At 44.0% G+C, this 22,721-nt stretch overlaps 1 protein-coding gene across 1 annotated transcript in view; it reads right to left on the reverse strand.

Moving 5' to 3' along the window:
- Positions 1-22,721, reverse strand: part of LOC127009513 (hemicentin-1-like) — a 216,806-nt gene that overhangs the window by 41,394 nt on the left and 152,691 nt on the right. Inside the window, exons 5-6 of the mRNA XM_050882629.1 lie at positions 3,771-4,112; positions 3,455-3,606 (exon numbers count right to left, since the gene is read on the reverse strand). Coding sequence (XP_050738586.1) covers positions 3,455-3,606; positions 3,771-4,112 — 494 coding nt within the window. The remainder of the gene's footprint in view (positions 1-3,454; positions 3,607-3,770; positions 4,113-22,721) is intronic.

Genomic DNA, 22,721 nt, shown 5'->3' on the forward strand with positions numbered 1-22,721 from the left:
CGTTTAAATGGTGCTGTGCTTGGTTGATTCTTGAGAGGGGAATGCGGGTATCTTTCTTCTTCTTCCCATCTTTTCTCTTAGTCCTCTCTTATATGTTGTGTGTGTGTGTGTGTGTGTGTGTGTGTGTGTGTGGAGGAGAGAGGGAGAGAAAGTGGAGGCTTGCTACCTTCTCTCCCTCCTGGTGCTATACTGGACTGACTATCTCTGTGTCTCCTCCTCTTTTCTCCCTCTCCCCTTCCCCTGAAGTTCGACGCTGTTGGGCTAAGTACTTCTAACCCTTTCTGCCTGCCTCTCTTTATTGTACTGTCCGATGCTCTCATGCTCCCCTTTTTCCCGCATTTTCCTTCCCTCTGTTGCTGTTGGGTTGGGGCTGATTATCCTCCGTCAGATGTTGGGGGTGGCTATTTGTGCTCCATTTTCTTTCTCTCCCCCTTCGTGTGCTGTGTGTGTGTGTAGGGCTGTCTCCGTCACTAACTTGCTTCCCTCCCGTTTTCCTATCCGAGTCTCCCTTCAGCGGCTCACACTAATGTTTTTATACTGTTAAACGGTATTGGCCACTCTAAAGCTTAAGTATGCCTTGGCAATCGCACGGAAGGAAGAGTGCTGTTAGGCTGACAAACATTAGATGATTCATATCGGGTATGCCAGCAACCACATTCTCATGCAGGATATGAAGCCTTGTGGTGGCGGTCAACGTAAGCCACACAATGGAAATATTAAGGGTCACGCAGCCTTACTCCGTGTTTTGTACCACCCGTTCAGAAGTGGCGATGATATCCAAGTGAACGCATCTTAATATCCTCTCTGAAAACGCGTATCACCACCACCGCCAGCCGCCACCACCGCCAGCCGCCACCACCACCAGTCACCACCACCAGCAAAGCACCCGGTTGTCCTTTTGAAAATAAGTACCACCACCGCCATTACTACTACTTCTGCCAGCACGACCATCAACAAACACACCCCATTTGACCCCTTATCACCGCCATCATTACTAACACACCCCGGCACAGAGGCACGCCAGTCCTCGTCGACAGGCCGATTCTGAAAGCGTCAGCCAATGAAGCCGGTCTGTCGACGACCCCCTCTTAGAATAATCTCTTGAGCACACACCACATCCTCTTTATGGGCCGTCCCCCGACAAAGGCCCATGGTCCCTCCGCGGAAGGACAAAATCTTTAAACAACAACAACAACAACAATAACTCCAACTGCCTCTTTGAAAACTCGTACTACCACGACCACTGACGACAAAACATGTTCTCCCCTTGAAATCACACTATATACCATCACTATCACCACCACCACCACCACCACCACCATAAACAGCATTCCCAACGTACCCTACCCCGTCGCCATCATCCCCATCACCAGCATCACCAAAGCTCCCTCGTTGCCTTTTCAAAACACACATACCAGCGCCAGTACCAACACAAGAATCATCATCACCACCAACATCACGAACGCAACTCACAACCCATTTGACTTTATGAATAGCAGTACCTTACCACCGCCACCCCCGCCATCACCACCCAAATCATTTCCGTTGCCTCTGTGAAAACTCGTACCACCGCTATCACCACCACCACCACCATAAGCGTCCCCCCCCCCCGAATACACCCCGCACCCCCGTTGTCTGTGTGAATAATATGCCACCAACACACCAACCACCACCATCCTCACCACCACCACCACCATCACCTCCGGCAAGTCCCCACGCACTCATAATACAGATCCGAGGGACACTCCATCTCGCCGCACCGCCTCACTTGAATGTACAGCTCGGGTGCGACTTTGGGACTCGCTCAACTTTCCGACGCCGTCAGGTAGAATGGAGTCCCGGCGCATCAACTTGGGGCCCCGGCGATGCAAAGTTGTGTCGTTTTTGAAGAGTTCCTCGGCCGTCCCTCCCCTTCTCCCTAGTCTGCCTGTCTTGCCTGCTAACCCTGCATGTGACTCCCTGGTTCCCTGTCCGCCGCACCTAGCTCCCTGCACCCGCTACTTCTACTTCCCCTACTAATGTATCCTGCCCTGTCCACCTACATGCTCCGATACATCAGCCTGCCTCCTTTGTCTGTTAATCCTGCATGTGGCTCCCTGGATCCCTGTCCCAGCTCCTGTACCGTCCATTACACCTGTCATGTCTAACTGATGTATCCTGTCTTGTCCACATATATTCTTCACTACTACGAAACACCGTTGCCAGATTATCGTACTCAGAGCATAGTATTTACCGGTTTCTGACGCCTAACTATTGCCAAGAAACATCAGGATCTAACTCTTTTGACGATAACTATAAATGAGTTTCGTTTTTGGAGCCCAGAAGACAGTTTTGGGGTAGGAAGTCGGGAAATATAAGCGGCTGAGTACGACAATCTGGCAACGTTGATACGAAATCCCGCTCTTCACCTGTTTTACTCACTTCACTTATCTGTGTAAAATGCTGTTCCCTGTCTGGCCTATCTGTCTTCCATGCTTCTGTACCCTTCATTATCCTTGTCATGTCTAACTGATGTATCCTGCCTTGTTCTCTTATATTCTCTACTGCCAAAGTCAACTCTTCACCTGCCTCTGTTGCCTATGTGCACTGCGCCTCCCCGTCTGCTCTACTCTAAATTAATCTTGTCAAGTATTCGTAAGGTGTGGGCTCTCTTTCCCCCTATGTTCCGGAAATCTGTACTGTCTTCTATCTCTTAAAGCTATCTGAATCATCTACATACCCTGCTTTCGCCTTTGCTGTCCTTCCACCTTTGATTAGATAGTTAGTGTAGCTTGTCACAAACAGCCTCGTAAGGACCATCTGATCTGCTGTTGTTTGTTCTTCCTTTGTGCTCCTTTGTGGCTGTTGTTCCTGTCATCCCTGCCTTGTCTATTTGTACATCCACGGTCCCTGCCAAGTCCCTCCATGCCTGCCTTGTCCTACTCCCACTGTCCTTCACTAAACTCTTCGGGTTGTATTGGCTAAGAACTTTGCGGTTGTTTGCCTGCTCCGTCTCCTTGCTCCCTTCATTAGCACCCCTGTTAATGTTGTGTAGGCCCTGTTCCCCGTACCCATTCCCTACCCTGTCTTGTCCTACCCCCTGTACTGTTAACTACCCACGCCTAGACTACACCGTTCATATATATACTCATGTTCTCTCATTCCAATCTGTAACTCCTTTTGTAACTCTTCTTGTCTTGTAACCTGAGAACGCAGAGAAAATATATATCCAAAAGAGTGGGTCCAAACATGCCCTAAATAAATGATGGAGACATACTAAACGACACTGTCAAAAACAAACTGTCATCAAGCGAACGAGGTGAACGTAAAATAAATGATGGTAGCACTGGCTGATGGCATGTTGTTGGCAGGTGTGTAGACAAGTTAGCATGTTGGCGGGAGTGTTGGTGTTGGCAGCTTATGTTGGAGGGGATGTGTGGACTCCCTCTACCACAGCTTTGCCTCCAGGACTTACCACATCAGTGACGTTCGGGAGTCTGGCGGTGTTGAGGTGCCAGGTGATGGTTGGAGGCGGCCTGGATCCCCGCACCTCACACACAACGCGGTATTTTCGGCCGGCCAGCAGCGGTTGCTCCGGCCCCGACACTTCCACGGACAACGCCGGGACTAGGGAGCGAGAGAACGAGAGGATGTGAGAAGTCGGAACATCTCAGAAAGCAGAAGTTATGGGTAATGAGGCGTGTGTGTGTGTGTGTGCGTGTGTGTGTGTGTGTGTGTGTGTGCTCCCTTGTCCCTGTGTGTGTGCCCGTGCAGGCTTTAATGAGACTCACGGTTCATGTCCACCATCACGACTAACGAGGTGGGCAGCGTCAGGTTATTGTTGGACGCCTCGCACGTCAACAACAGCTTCAGGTCGTTGCGCGTGAGGGGTCCCAGCGTGAGGGTGTTGAAGGGCCCCTCCGCCGCCATCCTCGGGGGCCCGGGACCCATCGTGGGGGCTATGTTCCCGCTCCGTGCGCTGGGCGTGGTCAGCCTGGCAGGAAGGGTTGTGTTGAGGATGGCGTTGCCGCCCCCCGCAGGCCCTGGCTCGGCCGGGAACTGTGTGAGGGACTCCATCTTGCTGTCCAGGAGATGTGTGTCCTTGAACCAGACGACGGAAGGAGGAGGGATGCCTGCAACAAAGGAAAAATAAGGTCCATTTAAAAGCTTATGTTGATTTTGGGATTGGCAGCAAACATCTTAAAGCTTGCAAAGACTATGCGAAGGAGAATCGATTGGCAGCATTTCATTCACTGTTCGATTTATGTTTGCTCACACGCTTTTTATTGTCGGTAATGAAAAATAATATATGTTGAATTTCAAAGATATATCAGTTCATCTTAAGAAAACTGTTATTATCGCACCAAACATATATGCCTTTTTTCCTTTGAAGTGTTTAGTAACCGATGTTGGCCTGGTCCTGGCTCTCACACACACACACACACACACACACACACTAGGATGTAAGAATGACCTTGGTTTTTCTTTATAATAATGTTACCTGTATATATCCACAAAACACGTAAATCCAACTTATGGCGACTATTTTCCTCTACATCATCTATCCATTCTCCCATTCCCTCCAAAAATCAACCTCATGACCTTTACGGTACAATTTACATCATGGTTGGATGGTCTTCTATGAGAATAAGGTCCGTATTCCTAAACATATCGGAGCCCAAGCACACAAAACTGACAAGGCTTTTATATGAGTTTCGAGCATTTCCAGGGGCAGTTTTATGACCCCTATCGTAGACTGACCCTTCCTCTGTACCATGAACCTAAAAGAACACTCATTAGAACCCGATTGCTCCCCTTCTCGGCCTTTGCAAATATTTATTGTGAGAGGAGGAACCTTCTGAGAATACCGACCTTGGAGTTGTTAGTTATTGCCGTTTTGTGTTGTTTCTCCTATACGTGGGCGGCATGTGTCCCTGTGAGTCTCTGTTTGTATGTTTACGGATGAGACTCGCTATGCATTTTAATATCACGTATGAAGTTGTCAGCATTTCAACTCCTGCACCATGCTGCTTTGTTGTTTTGTTGATGTTTGTGTTCAACAATATTTTTGTTTACACGAAAAGATGCATTGCACTCATATCTAACCTTTTTTTTCTGGCCCTAAAACAAAGGTCACTGAGGTCAACCATTACATTCCTTCATTCCTTCATCTGATCAATGTTAAGACAGTCTACATTAATATGATATTTTTCACATCCATAAAGTTCAATTCAAATGTAGGAGCAGTAAGTAGCGGGCTTTTTTTCATATTGTTTTCTTTTTTTTTATCTACGTCCTTGCACTGTCTGTTCTGCTGTAAAAAAAAAAATGTTCAGTTGTTATCACCCACCATACTTTCATCCCTTCAGCTGGTTAACGATGGACCAATATGCATTTGGGGATTACTTTTAACTTTTTTATTATTCAAATCTTCATGAGCAATATATCCACTCCTCCGACCCTTAAGAAACGATCTACATTTAAACTTATACTTGCCACTTTCTTCCTGTTTAAAAGCCAAGCCTAATCATTATCACCACTTCGTCCTTTTACCTGGTCAATTTTCAACAACCGTCATCACTCTGTTACTCTCCAGTTTCAATTTTCTTCCTATTTAAAAGTTACTCCTAATCATTTTCATCATTTCTTTATCCTTTTTGCTAGTCATCATTGAAACAACCTTCCTCAATATGTTTCTTTCGTCTTTCTTGCTATAGAGAAGCTAATATTACTAACTCCTTTTCTTCATCTCTTTAGCTGGTCAATAGTAAGACAGTCTTCATTAATCTGTTACTTTCTTGATATTCAGAAGTTAATCCTAATCAAAAACTTCATTTCTTCATCCCTTTAGGTGGTCAATATTGGGTCAGCCTTAATTAATCTGCTTCTTTTTCAACATTCAGAAGTTAATCCTAATCAAAAACTTCATTTCTTCATCCCTTTAGGTGGTCAATATTGGGTCAGCCTTAATTAATCTGCTTCTTTTTCAACATCCAGAAGTTAATCCAAATCACGAACTCCATTTCTTTATCCCTTTAGCTGGCCAGTATTGTAACCACCTCCATCTGTCTGTTACATACTTTCCACCTTCCTAAAAATCAGTATCAGGAGCAGAGTATCGATGTGGCTGGGAGAGTAAATTGACCTCCGTCTTTTGGGACTCATCAATTTTTGCAGCGAAGTTCGTCAGACGTTTTTCACATTTTGTTTTAGGCCCGGGGCGATGTTTTCTTTCACCTGGATAAAAAGAAGGACTCCCCCCCACCCCCACCCCCCCACCCCCCCCGCCGCCGCCAGTAGTAAGCTGCCGCCCTCCTCAAGCCGAAAAACACTTTAAAATATTTTCCTTCGTGGTAAAATATATTACTGGGTCATTTTCTATCGCGGGGAACGGAAGCGTAAAAGACGTAACTCTGCAACACTTTAGATCCCGGGAAATTAATGTTACACTCAAAAATAATTTAAGCCTCGCCAAAGAAAAATGAGCCAAGATATAGTGCGTGGAGCTCGGCGCAGAGGCAGACAAACACAAACACACACACACACACGCACACAAACAAACAAACACAAAATAAAAATAAAATAAATTGCACAAATATTTTCCCTTCCTTGCGCTGGGGGTGTTTTTCTTCTTGTAAATTTCTAGTGTAACGTGAAGGAAAATCTATCTCCACAAGTGCGTTTCCCGCCTTTGTGCGTCCTATCCTCCCAGGACATAAATCTGCAGACGTGTCCTCCCTTCTTACCCCGAAGCTGTGGAGCGGAGGCGGCGAGGGAGACGCCGCGAATTTCTCCGTAGCCTTCTGCAGACACTTGTTTACCAGCGAGTCCCTTAACCCGACACCCACACAGGCACAAACACAAGAGAACCGCTTCCCTCTCTCTCCCTTTCTCTCTCTCTCCCTCGCCCCTCTCTCTCCACACACACATAACACACACACACACTCACCTTCGTTTTTTCTCCCCATTGCCTCGCGTCCACTTTACATGCATATCACCCTCTCCTCCTTCCCATTCTCCCCCTCCAGACATGGACACGAACGCGGCGCCCTCACTCACAGGGGATAAAGAGAAGGGGCCACCAAGCCTCTGGAGCAAATGACGACCCCGCCCCAGAGGAAAGACACATCTCCCAAGTGAAAGGTTTAGTGGGGTTGGGGATTGTTGAGGACGTGAGTTAGGGCTGTGTTGCCCCTGCTGTGGATGTGTGTGTTTGTGGGGGTCTTGTTTTTCGCTTTTCTGAGTAAATGGATGAGTAAATGGTTGGATGTCAGGGCGGATGAATATGTGCGGGGCTGGATGACTCAGTTGGTTTGGCAGTTGGGTAATTGGCTATAGAGAAAGTTAAATGTATGTGTGTGTGTGTGTGTGTGTGTGTTTTGGTTTCCGTGTGCAATGCTTTTTTTTTGTGTGTGTGTGTGTGCGTGTGTGTTACTCTGAATATTTAACTGCCTTTCTGCAAATGTTCCAAATGAAATAAACACCACCAGCTGCACTCGCCTAACGGATGGTGCCTTTGGATAAAAAATATTCCGTTTTTTTTTTCTCGTCAAAACTAATGCTAGCACAGTCGAGGTATATGTCTAGTTAATAAATTAATTTGGATATCCTTTCACCGGGCGCCTGCTATTACTCATCTTTCTATCCGCTTGAAGAAAAAAAAAAGGTAGCGAGAAGCGACTGGCCTGTTCTTTTTATCTTTCTTCAATATCTTCGTTTTGCAAGAAATATAAAGATCGGTAGAGCTTTCTTTGCTAAATTTTCATTCTAGATCATTCGAACTATTTGAATTAAGGAATGTACTGCTCTTCCTCCATCATTTTAGAGAAACAAACGAGATATATTGCATCTCCTTCTTCACGTTGAGGGACCGGATGGTTAAGTACTGCCCTCTTCTTGCACGGAGCTTATAAAATCGCCCATTAGAGACCGTTCGCCTGATCAAACTGGTATCTCATAACTGACTATCTTCTCCTTCCCTCATCTTCATCTTCTGTATTGCTTTCTTCCCTTATCATTCCTTTTCTCCATGTGATTCCCTCTCCTTTTTTTCTCTTCTCCATCCTCTGTTTCCCTTTCCCCAACTCCCAAACTCTATCCCTTTCCTTCCTCTTCCCTATACTTTTCTCCTTCTCCTTCTCCCTCTCCATTTGATTCCCTTTCCTTTTTTTCTCTTTTCCATCCTCTGTTTCCCTTTCCCCAACTCCCAAACTCTATCCCTTTCCTTCCTTTTCCCTATACTTTTATCCTTCTTCTCCTTCTCCATTTGATTCCCTCTCCTTTTTTTCTCTTCTCCATCCTCTGTTTCCCTTTCCCCTATTCCCAAACTCTACCCCTTTCCTTCTCCTTTGCTTCCTTCTTCTTTTCTTTTGGATCACCTCCTTCCTTATACTTTCCTCCTACTTCCGATATCAGTAACTCAGTATATGTAAGGCGTCATTTCGTGCTAAACTGACTTGTCACCTCGAAGTCTAAGCACTCTCATCTCCTCTATATAAACGTATCTTCCGGTCAACGTTCTCTTACGCATCTCGTCGGTGTGCAAAAATATAGCGTCGGTTTGTGCTCCATCGCCTACATTCATCGCAAAATCCCTCTCCTAAGCCACCTCGTCTTTCCCTTTCTCTAAACGCGCCATCCTCCAGCCGAATTTCTCTTCAGCATGTCGTCCGCGCACATGTAAAAACCCCGCCGCGAGGAGTCTGGGACAACACACACACGCAAAAATGAGGACCGAGCAAGAGAAAAACCTAAAATGAATAAATGAATGAGTAAACAGCCAAAATTTTGCATTCTTGAACTCGCTCACTTTCTTTAGTCTTCCGAAACGTGTCAGCGCTGAAATCCCTCCCTCCCTGGGCTGAGAGTGGCGAGCGAGGAAGCCAGGAAGGGAGGAAAGAAGGGAGGGAGGAGGAGGGAAGGGAGGGATGGACGGCTGACTGGCTGGCTGGCTCTCGTGCACCCTCCCGTTACCCCCTGAAGAGGCTGCCCATGAGTCTCCTAAGATAAGTTGGAGCGAGTTTGGTGGAAGCCGAGTTCCCTGGCATGAAAACAGACGGTTACTTTGAGAAGCGAAAGCTGAGGACGTGTGTCAAGGGAGCGGAGGGAGAGGAGAGGAAGAAGGGAAGCTGGGGGATGAAGGGATTAGGGAAGGATGGATGCGAGGGAGGGATGCACAGAGGAGGGGAGGAGAGAGAGGAGGGGGAAGAGAAAGAAATAGACAGGAGGAAGGGGAGTAAAGAGGGATGGTGTAGAGGGGGGAGGGAGAGGAAAAGGAGGAAGAAAAAGAATGGGAAAGATGGAAGGAGGATGACAGAAAGGAGAGAAGAGAGAAAATTAAATTATGAGAAAAAGAAACCGGAGGAGGAGGAGGAGGAGGAAAAAATATAAAAGCAGGAGGAAAACTAGGATTAAAAAAGAAGAAAAATAAGAAACAAGCACGGAAATAAGAGGAAAGAGAGAGAGAGAGAGAGAGAGAGAGAGAGAGAAAAAGAGAAAGAGATAGAAAGATAGGACAAACCGAGGTCAGGTCTTGAAAATATTATAGAGAAAAACAGACAATCTCTCTTTCCCGTCGCTTGTGAGTCAAGAGTTTAGCGCCATTGTTTCTTTTAAATCCAAATCTTCTTTCTTTCCATCCTCGTTTTCTGCCTTCATTTTCAGTTCCCTATTCAACTAGTCTCTCTTCTTCCTATTGTTCATTATTTCCCTCATTCCATCACTCCATCATTCCTTTTTTAACGCCTTATTCTGTGGCAGCGCGGTTTGGAGTGTTCTGGGCTTAAGGTGCGTGGAAAAGTTAGGTTGGACTTATATAATTTATGCTGAAGGTAAGAAGGTATAGGAAAAAGATAGATAAATAAGGTAAATAACGCAGTGTAGAGTAAAAGTTAAGGCAATACAAATAATATGCAAGAAAAAAAACTCATTTAATCTTCGTCAACTTAATGTAAATGATAGAAGGTGTGAGGGAAGCGTTACACAAGAGTTTTAGTTATTTAGGTTTTTTTCTTACGCCTTATTCTATTTGCATCTTCGTGTCCAACCATCAACTTATGCTCGCCATGCTCTTCTTATTTCCCTGAACTTTCCCTGAACTCAGCATATGTTGTTGTTTTTCCTAATATATGTTCAGATCTTGGCTTGTCTCCATATTCATAAAAAAAGAAAAAAATGTGACTGGAGTAACGGTAAAGCCCTAACAGACAGCCCGTTCCTCGTTCTCCTATTAAATTCTGCATCAAATTTACATCATGGCAGACACGGGGAAGGCTGCAGTACTTTATATCCAAGACTTATGCATGCAAATATTACCTCATTACTTACAAGGGAAACAATATGGTAATACATGTACGATATTATTAGTAGTAAAAGTGTATTGCGTTAGAGTTGAAAGAAGGAGTTACTAGAGGAAAATTGTATGCAAATGTTATTGTTTTCCATCTCTTTACAACTCAGTGAAGGATCAGTGCTCTCTCTCTCTCTCTCTCTCTCTCTCTCTCTCTCTCTCTCTCTCTCTCTCTCTCTCTCTCTCTCTCTCTCTCTCTCTCTCTCTCTCTCTCTCTCTCTCTCTCTCTCTCTCTCTCTCTCTCTCTCTCTCTCTCTCTCTCTCTCTCTCTCTCTCTCTCTCTCTCTCTCTCTCTCTCTCTCTCTCTCTCTCTCTGCATGTGTGTGTGTGTGTGTGTGTGTGTGTGTTTGTGTGTGTGAAGATATCTGAGCTGCACAAACACGCAACCACACACACACACACACCTCCATACCCACCACACTCACACACTCTCACATTCGAAAGCTCCCTGCAATCACAGGCACATTTTATGCAGTGGTTGTATACGTAAAAAAAAAAAAAAAAAAAAAAAGAACGCTCGTCACAGCGGGATAATGTATTCAGCTTTTCGGCCGGCGAGTTTTGTCTTTGTTTCTTTACTCCGCTGACCAATACCGCCTCTTTTTACCTTCCTTTTTCATAAACAGTGAAGGGAGTCCACAAAAAGCTGGTGGGTTGGAAAAGAATGGTGTTCGGGGATTAGAGATGGAGGTAGATGCATAGACAGATTTTGTTTATAGCAAAGGAAACAGTTCAAGGGATAGATAGATAGAGGTATGTATATGAAGTGTCTGGTCATAAAATAGACGGAAAAGGTAACACATGTAGGTAGATGCACAGACACTTTTTTTTTTTACAGCAAAGGAGACAGTTCAAAGGATAGATAGAGGTATGTATATAGAGTGTCTGGTCTCAAAATAGACGGAAAAGGTAACACACAAAAACACAACACACACTGCCTAACGGACACCAATACCCCGTTCAGATGGTGGTGGTGGTGGTGGTGGTGGTAGTGGTGACTTGATTTTTCGTTAATTTTGCTGCATTATAATAAAAGGTGTTCAGTTGCCTGCCTCTGTAATGTATTCCTTTTAATTGCTTTGTTTTTTACCTTTTAGCTGTAATTAAATAGAGAGCTTGCTAATCTCATGAGTTGAATCGCCTCTTTTTGTTTATTCTATTTTAATTATTTGTTTTGTTAAGCTTAAAGACATATGAATGCTTCCCTTCTTAATGTTGCTTAAAAAATAGGAGTTTGTCTGTTCTTCAAATCCATGGATTCAATTATTTCACTTTTTTTTTCATTATATCTTATTTATTTATATATTTTTTTATAGGTCAAAGACAAATATAGGAGTTTGTGTGTCCTTCAAGTCTATGCCCTCAATGATCTTACTTTTTTTCTGCCTCGTTTCCCGTGAACTCTTTACAACGTTAGCATTGAAGGAAAGCATTACGTCAAATTGTTGTGAAAAAATCAGGATTATGTTTGTTAAATGAAAATTCAGCTGATTTAACAATGCCAACTACATTTTTTTTTCGTATCCTTGTTGTGATGATAGGAAGTTTTAAGGGAAACTATACGGTGCACTGTCGGACAACAATAAAAATATGTCCGTTCTAGGAAAGTATGGACTCAACAAAGGCCATTTTATATATCTGAACTCGTTTTTGCTATGATTTATCAGCGACCTTTCTGCAATGTTATTAAATTCGAACAAACAACGCTGTAGTGAATTGCCCGTCCTTGAAATCAGGCAGTTGATTTAGTAATTATTTTCATTTATCTATTAACTTATTTGTCCAATTATTTACTCACCCGTGACGTTGTTGAAATGTTAATAAATTCCAACGATAACATTGCACTGAATTGTCTCTCTAAAGTAGGAATATTTGCGTTCTTGAAAAAAAAAATCAATGAATTCGGACTGGCCAAAGCTCTAACAATTTCATTTTAATTTTCCCAGTGACCTCGTTATCATGGAGGCCAATTAAAAGGGAAAAATAACCGGGAATTGTACTGGAAAAGCAATATTATATCGACTACAAAAAGGTTTTCCTCTTTGTTTAGCGCGTGACCTCGCTGTAATGAAGGCAAACTGGGAGCAAGTATTGTTGTTCAAGAGTGATTTTTGTCACCTACACACACACACACACTCTCTCTCTCTCTCTCACTCTCTCTCTCTCTCTCTCTCTCTCTCTCTCTCTCTCTCTCTCTCTCTCTCTCTCTCTCTCTCTCTCTCTCTCTCTCTCTCTCTCTCTCTCTCTCTCTCTCATTGTTTCATTCGTCGTTTTTCGCTCCTGGTCAGAAAAAGGCGTCGTGCATTAGTCAGAATGTGTGTAGTTTTTACGTTAGATTTGTTGAAGGTGAACAAATACCTCGCTCAAAAAACTTGCAGTCTTTTCATCACTTCGAACTAAGTTATTTTTTAAAGGTCAGGCCGCGTGTTTTATGTATACTGTTTATCAATAACGTACGTGAAAACATGTTATCGTGTTATTTCTTTTCGGTCTTTTTTCACCCCGATGTTTGACGGAACAAAAGCATACCTGATCTGATTTATCTATTTCGTTGTATAATGTTGAATCGATCACTGTAATGGCATACCAGGCTTTTTTATTTATTTCTGAAGCGACACACAGTTGTTATATGATATCAATGCCGCTCACATTATTGCAGCGACATCTACCATAGCGAGGTACAATATTGTATTACTGAGCTAATCTTCCTTACTTTCTTCTTTTAATATTTCCACTACATGTTTCCGTGATGATCAGTGTCTCACATCTGCTTACGTAACAAAGACAACCTGGAATTCTTGAAAAGCCCGTCTTTATGAAATTTCCGCCTCCAGTTTCAGTGATTTTTTACTACTTCCAAGTTTCTATCTTCTTAATATTCACACGGAAGTCAACTGTTTAGAAAATTTGCACCACCGAAGTTTCACTGATTTTCTATTACTTTTTACTCTGAGTTTTGACACGGATCCACGCACGAGTTAGCTATTTTAAATATTGCCTACGAAGTTTCTCAGATTTTCGTTTTTATCTCTCTCGTGCTTTAATATTCACGTAAGAGGCAAGGAGATCGAGGAGCCAAGTAGTTGTTTTACCGGGAAGAGGCGGCTGATTATAGGAGCTGATGGAAAGGGGTTTAGCCAAGTACAATATTCACGTGAGAGGCAAGGAGATCGAGGAGCCAAGTAGTTGTTTTACCGGGAAGAGGCGGCTGATTATAGGTGATGGAAAGGGGTTTAGTCAAGTATAATATTCACGTGAGAGGCAAAGAGATCGAGGAGCCAAGTAGTTGTTTTACCAGGAAGAGGCGGCTGATTATAGGAGGTGATGGAAAGGGGTTTAGCCAAGTACAATATTCACGTGAGAGGCAAAGAGATCGAGGAGCCAAGTAGTTGTTTTACCGGGAAGAGGCGGCTGATTATAGGTGATGGAAAGGGGTTTAGCCAAGTACGATATTCACGTGAGAGGCAAAGAGATCGAGGAGCCAAGTAGTTGTTTTACCGGGAAGAGGCGGCTGATTATAGGTGATGGAAAGGGGTTTAGCCAAGTACGATATTCACGTGAGAGGCAAGGAGATCGAGGAGCCAAGTAGTTGTTTTACCGGGAAGAGGCGGCTGATTATAGGTGATGGAAAGGGGTTTAGCCAAGTACGATATTCACGTGAGAGGCAAGGAGATCGAGGAGCCAAGTAGTTGTTTTACCGGGAAGAGGCGGCTGATTATAGGTGATGGAAAGGGGTTTAGCCAAGTACAATATTCACGTGAGAGGCAAGGAGAGTGAGTAGCCCAGTAGTTGTTTTACCGGGAAGAGGCGGCTGATTATAGGAGGTGATGGAAAGGGGTTTAGCCAAGTACAGTGTGAGATATGTTAGGACAGTTAAGTTAAAGTACATTTGGCGATGATTCAGGAAGATTGACAGGAAGATTAACAGCCAATATATTATAAATTTTTGCATAATAATGTCACTTTTATTCCATTATTAATAGCGAATGAAGAAAATTAATTATCATACAACATCCTTATTCACTTTACGGTGCTGTAGCGATACGTGATCATTGCAACCACATCATAAAGAGTGCTGAGCCTCTTAAGAATGCATCAAAGGGTATTGGACTGCCTAATCACAATCTAATCCCTTCACAATCTAATCTCAAGGGTGCTGAGGTCGGAAAAAGGTTAACAAATCCTCATTCCTGCAATTGTGAGTGTAAATTCACAAGCACTTATAACGAGATCAAGTTTTATATTATCTTGGTGCCATTATCCTGTCACCGGCCGCACCACAAATCAATCTTCCGAGACGTCCGTGAGGCCATTTGTCTCCGCCGCATCTTTGAGGAGCGTCAGCCAGTCTTTATATTATGATGATGGAAATCTCCCAGAATGAATGGCTCGCCGCCCTCAAGTGTTTGGCTCGAAGCATGATATATTGCTGAGGGGGAAAGAAAGAGTTAGGAATAAATGAAAAGAGAAGAAAGGAGATATAGAAAGATAAGAGTGGAAAAATGGAGATAAAGAGAAGGAGGGAGAAGCAGAAAAAGAGCAAAAGAGGAGAAAGAGATAGAAAAAGAGAAAAAGAAAGAAAGAGTGAGAGTAAGAGAGCAAAGAAAAAGAGGGAAAAGATGAATAGAAAGGAAAGAAGAGAAAAATGAAGGAGATGAGAAAGAGAAAGAATGAGGAGAAAGAGGAAGAAAGGGCGAGTAGAAAAGAAAGAGAAAGCAAAAGAGAGAGAAAGAGAGCGAGACAAGCAGATAGACAGACAAACAGAGATACAGACAAACCGATAAACACACAGACTGAAACACAGACATGAGGGCGATAGCAGACAGACACACAGAAATATACAGAAAGATGAACAGAGACAAACAGACAAAGGCAAGCACCCAGAGAGACAGAGGCCATAAATTGCAAGCTTACTGTTCCTGCTCCGCTGTCTCGTTCACTCGCCCTCGCCACCCCGGGGAGCGCCTCCAGGGTCGGTATTGTTAGTCGGGTTTTTATGAGTGGTATTTTAGGCTCACGGTACAAAAGAAGGGTCAAACTACCACCTGTGTCATAAAACTACCCCTGGAAATGCCCACAATTCCTAGGAAAGCCTTGTCAAATATGTGTGCGTCGGGAATGAAATGTTTTAAAATATGGCCCTTAGCCCCCTCCAACGTTGCCAAACTGTCGTACACTGAACATTGCATTTATCATTTTTAGGCTCCAAGACTGTCGTAACCACACAAATAACGAAAGGAAATTAAAGTTAGCGTTAAAACTGTTAAATATTGATGGGTTTCGTTCTTTTTTGCTATAGTTATCGGTCAGAAACTACAAAAATGCAATGCGCTGAGTACGATAATTTGACAACGTTGGCCCCCTCCCTAGTCTGAAGAACGCCCTGTAGGTCCTAACAATACAAAGCTTTGGTGGCGTCCCTTTGGTGTTATACGGTCATAACCTAATACAGTCAACTACATTTTCTCTTTCCATCTAACATCAAGACCTTTTAGTATATCATTTTCTTTTTGATTCTCCGTCATTCACAAATCAAGGAAATACACAAGCAAATTACAACATAGCGGACAGCAGTAGCTCTAACTTTTTGAGTCTCCGTCATTCACAAATCAAGGAAATACACAAGCAAATTACAGCATAGGGGACAGCAGTAGCTTTAACGCAACACATTTCAAAAGGGACTCTTTTTGGGCGATTGCAATGTTACGTATGGCTTCATGTCGTCCCTGCATCCATCATACTCCCAAATCTGCGAACCAGTGGACTAAAGGGAAGCGCATCGTATATCCACACAGCTGGAGTCGACGTTCAGGAGTCATTCGTACACCAAGCTCGATTCAGTCTCAAGAGTCAGCTGGTGGCGTGACACAACGGATTTCTGTCCTGAACCGTAAATTTATTCTCAAGTCACGTATTGGTGTAAGAAATTGCGACTACACAGCGTGACACGAAACCCAGTGAGATGAAACTAATATGGAATACTGCCTCGAGGAAATCCGTCATTACAACGCAGATGACATGGTTCCTCACTGACCAGGGATGCAAAAGACTACTCACTTGGACGCCACTTCGCAAATGAAAAACTAATACCAAGACGGAGCGAGGCACACAGACCTGAATACAGAAATAGCCTCTTTCATTTAGCGTAACCCGTTTCTGGGTCGTGATCTGTAGAGTCCCTTGATAGATAGAGTCCCGACAACCTAAGATTTGGACCCCATTATTGGTCCTGTATTCACCACGAGAGCGTGTGCTAGCGTTTGAAAAGCACGGCGAAAACAGGCCCAACAATGGCGTCCAAATCTTAGGCAGTCGGGACTCTATAAGGGACTCTACAGATCACGACCCCAAAACAGGTTACGCTAAATGGAAGACGCTAAAAATGGGATAAAAAAAAAACAAGTCCAAAAACGAAAGCTAAATGGCGTTAACAAAAGTTTGAAGAACACGGTACCACACTAGTTCGTCATTTGAGTCTATTTTCCACTACGGTTTCAATGCCTCAGTCACAATTACGGACAGACTGAACACACGCATTCATCAAAGTGGCCTTCAAACCCACACACAAAGCTACACTGACCAACGGGGAAAAAAGGAAAAGGAGAAATTCGAAAACAAAACAAAACAGACCACACAGTATTTTTGGAGCAATCGGGGTTTTGTGTCATTAAAAGTACGTCGATGAGAGAGAGAGAGAGAGAGAGAGAGAGAGAGAGAGAGAGAGAGAGAGAGAGAGAGAGAGAGAGAGAGAGAGAGAGAGAGAGAGAGAGAGAGAGAGAGAGAGAGAGAGAGAGAGAGAGAGAGAGAGAGAGAGAGAGAGAGAGAGAGTAATAGTGAATAATGCTTCCCCTGCATGCCAAAATATGCTCACCAAACATAAATCAAACCTGCCACTCCATTACGCTGACACCACACCATCATCACCACCATCATCACCACCATCATCACCACCATTATCACCACCACCACCAACAACAACAACAACATCACAATCACTTCCACCCATAACTCGCTCTTCATCACCACCCTTATCATTCGCATTCTCCATCACCATCATCACCACTCTGTTATTGTCACCCCCACTCGCTCTCCTCCACCATAATCATCATCCCTTGCCTTTGACCACCACACTCACCACCACCACCACTACCACCATCACTACCTCTACCTACAATAATCACTATCACTTCTTTGACCATCATCACCCACCCTCGTCTTCATCATCACCAACTTCACCACCTTTCGCTCACCACTCACCAACTTGCAGAAAGACGTGTGTGTGTGTGTGTGTGTGTGTGTGTGTGTGTGTGTGTGTGTGTGTGTGTGGTGAATTTCCACTCACATTCTAACTAGTCATAATTGCACCTCCCAACACCTAATTAATTACTGTCTACCTATCTGTCCACTGTCTCCCCCGCGTCCACTGTCACTAAATACCACTATCCCATCTTCACTTCTGCCTATTACCATCGTATGAAATTGAAGTTGTGCAAGTTCATAGTTATTAATTGGTCAGTAATCTCATTTTGTTAACCTCGACTACCTCTACCATTTCTTCCACTATCACTAAAACTTCCTACATCACCACTACCAACATCCCCTACCACTAAACTCATCACCCACCACCACTATTCTAATTGGTCATAACTCTCCTTTTGGCATTCACTGCTAACACTATTTCCTCAACTACCACTATCCTCACCTACCACCACTACCAACAACAATCATCAGTACTGTTCTAAATGGTCATAACGATCCCTTTTCACAATTGCTACCACTATTAACGTTTCTACCACAACCACCATTACCGCCTATCACCACCCGTTTTGATTGGACACATCTTTTCGTTTTCTTCCACTCTTTCCCACGTCTTTCTCTCACGAACCTTTTCTTTCTCTCTCTCTTCCTTCCCTTATCTTCGTCCCCCCCCCCATCCCTCCCTCCTCGTTGAAATGCCACGCTCTGTCTCTCTCTTATCTCTTTTTTTCTCTTTGCCTCTTTTTCGCTCCTCTTTTCCTCCCCCTCTCCTATTCAACTCCTCCCACCCAAATCATGACGTCACAACCTCATCGTCTGTGTTTCCTGGTTGCCTTGTTTGTATACCTGTAATTTAGTCAGTTCTGTACCACTATAACCACCCGCCTCAACCACCTTCAGTAACAGTATCGGTACAGAGAGAGCGCTGATGCATTTCCACTCTTGTTTTAACTTATCTAATTCACCACCACCACTACGAACACTGCCTTCATTATAAATACCTCTACTACCTCTATTGCAATCTGCTTCTATATCTATCTACACCACCATTATCTACTACCATTGCAACTACCAGTATCACCATCTAATAACTACCACTACTACCATCGCTCTTACTATCTACCACCACCACCACCCCTACTGCCTCCACCATCACCACCTCTACTATCACACTACCACCACTACGGTTCTAATTGACTAAACTGGCCCTTTCTTTCACCATCGCCACCATCATTACTGGTATCATTATTCGCCATCTTTATTTCTGGTTTCCTCTCGTTCTTTTTCCTTTTTTTGTTACTGATTTTGTTGCTCTTTTTTTTTGGCCTTAAGCTGTCTCCTTTCATCTATAAAAAAAAAAAAACTAATGATCCACCACAACTGCCCACCACCACCACCACTACTACTACCTCCACCACCACCACCACCACTACAACAACACCACCACCGCCGGAAAGAGGTGTGTTGTGCGCCTCCACACTCGCCTAATTGGATGGCTTCAGTCCCCCGAGCCCGGATTATTGTGTGTGAGTATTTTGGTGCGGGGCCGAGGTGAGCGATGCAGATATGGCGGGAAGGGAGGGAGTGGTGAGGGTAGTGATGGTGAAGGTGGTGGTGATGATGATGATGAAGGCTGTGTGGTGTGATGTAGTGTGTATTGGATGTAACGTATGTGATGGTAACTGTGAGGGATTGAAATGATAGTGGTGGTGGTGTTGTGAAGTGGTGATGAAATGGTGATGAAGTGGTCTGTTCTCGTTTAGGCAAAACATTAGTCTATTCCTATTATGTTGTTGTTGTTGTTTATGTTCTTGTTAATTGCGATGCGAAGGTGATTAACTTTGTCTAGACGATAATTGTCGGCCATGAACGCCAGCCAGCCATATATAATTACTGCCGCTAAGCCACCACCGAGAACCTGCCCGTCTGTCTGTGTGTCTGCAGCTCGTGGATATATGTGTCTGTCTGCTAGTCTGCTTGTTTGTCTAAGCAGTGTGTCTTACTCTTTTCCTTTCTTTCGTTTTGCCTGTCTGTCTCTGTCTGTCTAACTTTCTGCCTGGCTTGCTGTGTTTGTTTGTCTGGCTGTTCTACTCTCTTCAGGTCCTCGGCTGGAATTCGGTTCGTGATTTTTTTTATATATTTTGTAAGTAACTGACATAAGCTGATTGGAAGACAATTTATCCGACATCCTTTAAAATATCAACACTAATACCTTCTTTCCGGGAGCTTTCTCTGTTTTTCATACTTCTTAGTGTTTCTTTAATTCAGTCTTTTGATAGTGCCGGTATTTTTGGGATACTTGTTTTTAATTGTTGTGTGGCTTAACGTCAAAATGATAGTTTCATCATTAAACTTGTCAAAGGAGTTTACAATATTATTCCTCTTGTCCATGAGCTCACCATACGGTTTTATAATGGTGTACGTTTGTTTTTTTACCTATAACAAATTTTCTCTTAGCTGTTTTAGTTTTAACAGTAGATCCTGAATTAGAGTTTCACTGAGCTTCATCATATTGAGTTTCTGGATGATTGGCAACTTGGCAAGTCAACTGTTTCGAAACAAGTTGAGACTGATTCAGAGAGTGGTACGGTCCGAAAAAGCTGAGGTAGCCCTGGCGCAAGATAAAACTATCAAATTACATTACTGTAGCTGAAGGAAAGTCTCAGGGGAGGTAGGAAGATCGCCCCTTACCTGTCACGCCAGAGCCGCATCGTCAAGGTGTTGAGAGGAGGATGCTACTACCACCCTTTCACTGACTACAGGTACGTTAAGATGGACTCCAAAGCATTACTGAAGCATCCTATTCAGGTGAGACTCTATACCACGCGGTGCACCCGTACACCGAGGAAGCAGACTACGACACACGTCCGTCCTCTCGACCGTCAACACGATTCACACAACAACCGAAGAGTTTCCGCATCAGCCCCAACATGAGTACGTATAAGAATGGACGGGAGAACACCCCGAGGAAGGCATGGACGAGGATGACGACAATTAGCATGACGGCATTACTAGCTCTTTGTTATTTATGTATTTGGAAGGCGGAGAGTGATGGTCGTGTAGATATAGTTCTCGAGATGGGTTTGGTGTTGGTGATTCGAGTGAAGTTCGAACATTGTTACTGAGACGGGAGGGGAATCGTCACTACATGTTCAGCGGCACATACTGTCGATGGAAGCCGGTGAACAAGGCAGTGGCGTCAGTCATCTTCAATCATAGTGTTGCTGCCACATCCTACCACTGCTAACTCAGGAATATAATTATTATGATACACGATAAATTGTAAAAATATTCACTATTCGGAAAAATCCTGGAAAAGAGAAATCATAAATAAATTAAATATTGAGTGAGTGAGTGAGTGAGTGAGTGAGTGACTGGTTATGTGCGTTTCTAGGATAGTGACTAAGCTCTCAGTTCAAGCATAGACAGAATATTCAGCCAGTAGGTCGGCAGGTCAGTCCAGAACCCAATACGGTCCATTGCGCCCAGAAGAGAGCACACGCGTAGAGAGGATTATAATACCACGTTCACCCTGCCGTCATATCTTGCACTACCACGACCACCACCACTACCACTACCATCACCACCACCACCACTACCACTACCACCACTAACCAGCACAAGCACCGCACAGCATAATGGTCTCTTTCTCTATCGTAGATTCTCCTTTCCTTCATATTCCTTTAAATCTTCTCCTTCAACTTCATCCTCCTCCTTAACTTTATCCTCCTCCTCTTCTTTCTTCCATTTTCAGCACATTATTTCTCCTCTTGGTCCCCCTTTCTCCTACCTCTCCAAAGCTAACCATCCCCTCCTCCTCCTCCTCTTCTTCCTCCTCCTCCTCCTCCATCATCGTCATCCTAGCCATCATCACCGCCATCACAAGCACCTCCACCACCACTGATGCGCCATTCCTGTCAAGCCGCTCATCATAACGGCGGGGTAATCCTCCACACACGTCTGGTCAGCTGTCAGCTCCAGCACGCTATGGGCCGTCTACCGCGTGCCCGCCTGACCCATGACCTTTACACACACACACACACACACACACACACACACACACACGCGCCACAAATTGCTTTCGTGACATCACTCGCTGTTTCTGTGGCGGCCAAAAGTTCGTGTTTGTTTTCCGGCGTGTGTGTTTTCGTGCCGCGGAGCCATTATGCGTTGTGCCCTTTGTGGTGAGCGACAGTAACAGCAGAAAGAAAGAAAGGATGGAAGAGGGAAAAAGAGAAAAGAAAGAAAGAGAAAGAAAGACATGATTTGACTGATTGATAAATATATAAATAGATGATATAAATAAATATACGCAGACAGGTAGATACACAGATTGATAGATAGACAGATAGACAGATAGATTAATAGCTATACAGAGAGAAATTGGTTCACTGCGACGGAGTGAGGCATATTTTTTTCATCTGTGAACATTCAATAGATAGCCAGGTGTTATCAGGTCGAAGTTAATGAATAGTATTTTACCAACTGGCATACGACAGATAGATAGATGGAGTGATTTCATGGCAGAGTAAAAGGCATTTTTTTTTGGTCAACGAGAGCATAATATATATATATATATATATATATATATATATATATATATATATATATATATATATATATATATATATATATATGTTTCGGCCTGTGGCACCGGTAGGCTTTCTTGGTGGGGCCTGATGGTCGCCCCCACCCCGTTATGGCGCAGGCAAGTGTTTATAGTGGTGCCATCTTGCTTGGCTCATGCCACTCCCTATAGCTCATCTTTGAGCTTCTCTTTAGAGAGAGAATCTAGAGTCTGGGTTGACAGGTGGTCTTCAGGACAGCATGTGAGCCACTCGGAGGTGACTGAAAAATCCCAGCTGTGGCGGCGGGCAGGACTCGAGCCCGCGCTCTCCTGGACGCGGCGCCGGTACGCTAACCACTCAGCCACCGCTCCGCCATATACAGTCATATGTGTTTCCAGAAATGAAATAAAATGCATATTGTTTAAGTAGTGACAGAGTGAGAGGCAGAGAGCTGGACAAATAGATATTTCCAGACACAAAGTGAAACCCATATTCCTTTTTATCAACGAGGAGTCTGAATCAATACCAGACTGACGGACTGGTAGTGCTACTTGACGCTCAAAAATATA

The sequence above is a fragment of the Eriocheir sinensis genome, chromosome 41 (genome assembly GCF_024679095.1).
Source record: "Eriocheir sinensis breed Jianghai 21 chromosome 41, ASM2467909v1, whole genome shotgun sequence".
NCBI lineage: Eukaryota > Metazoa > Arthropoda > Malacostraca > Decapoda > Varunidae > Eriocheir > Eriocheir sinensis.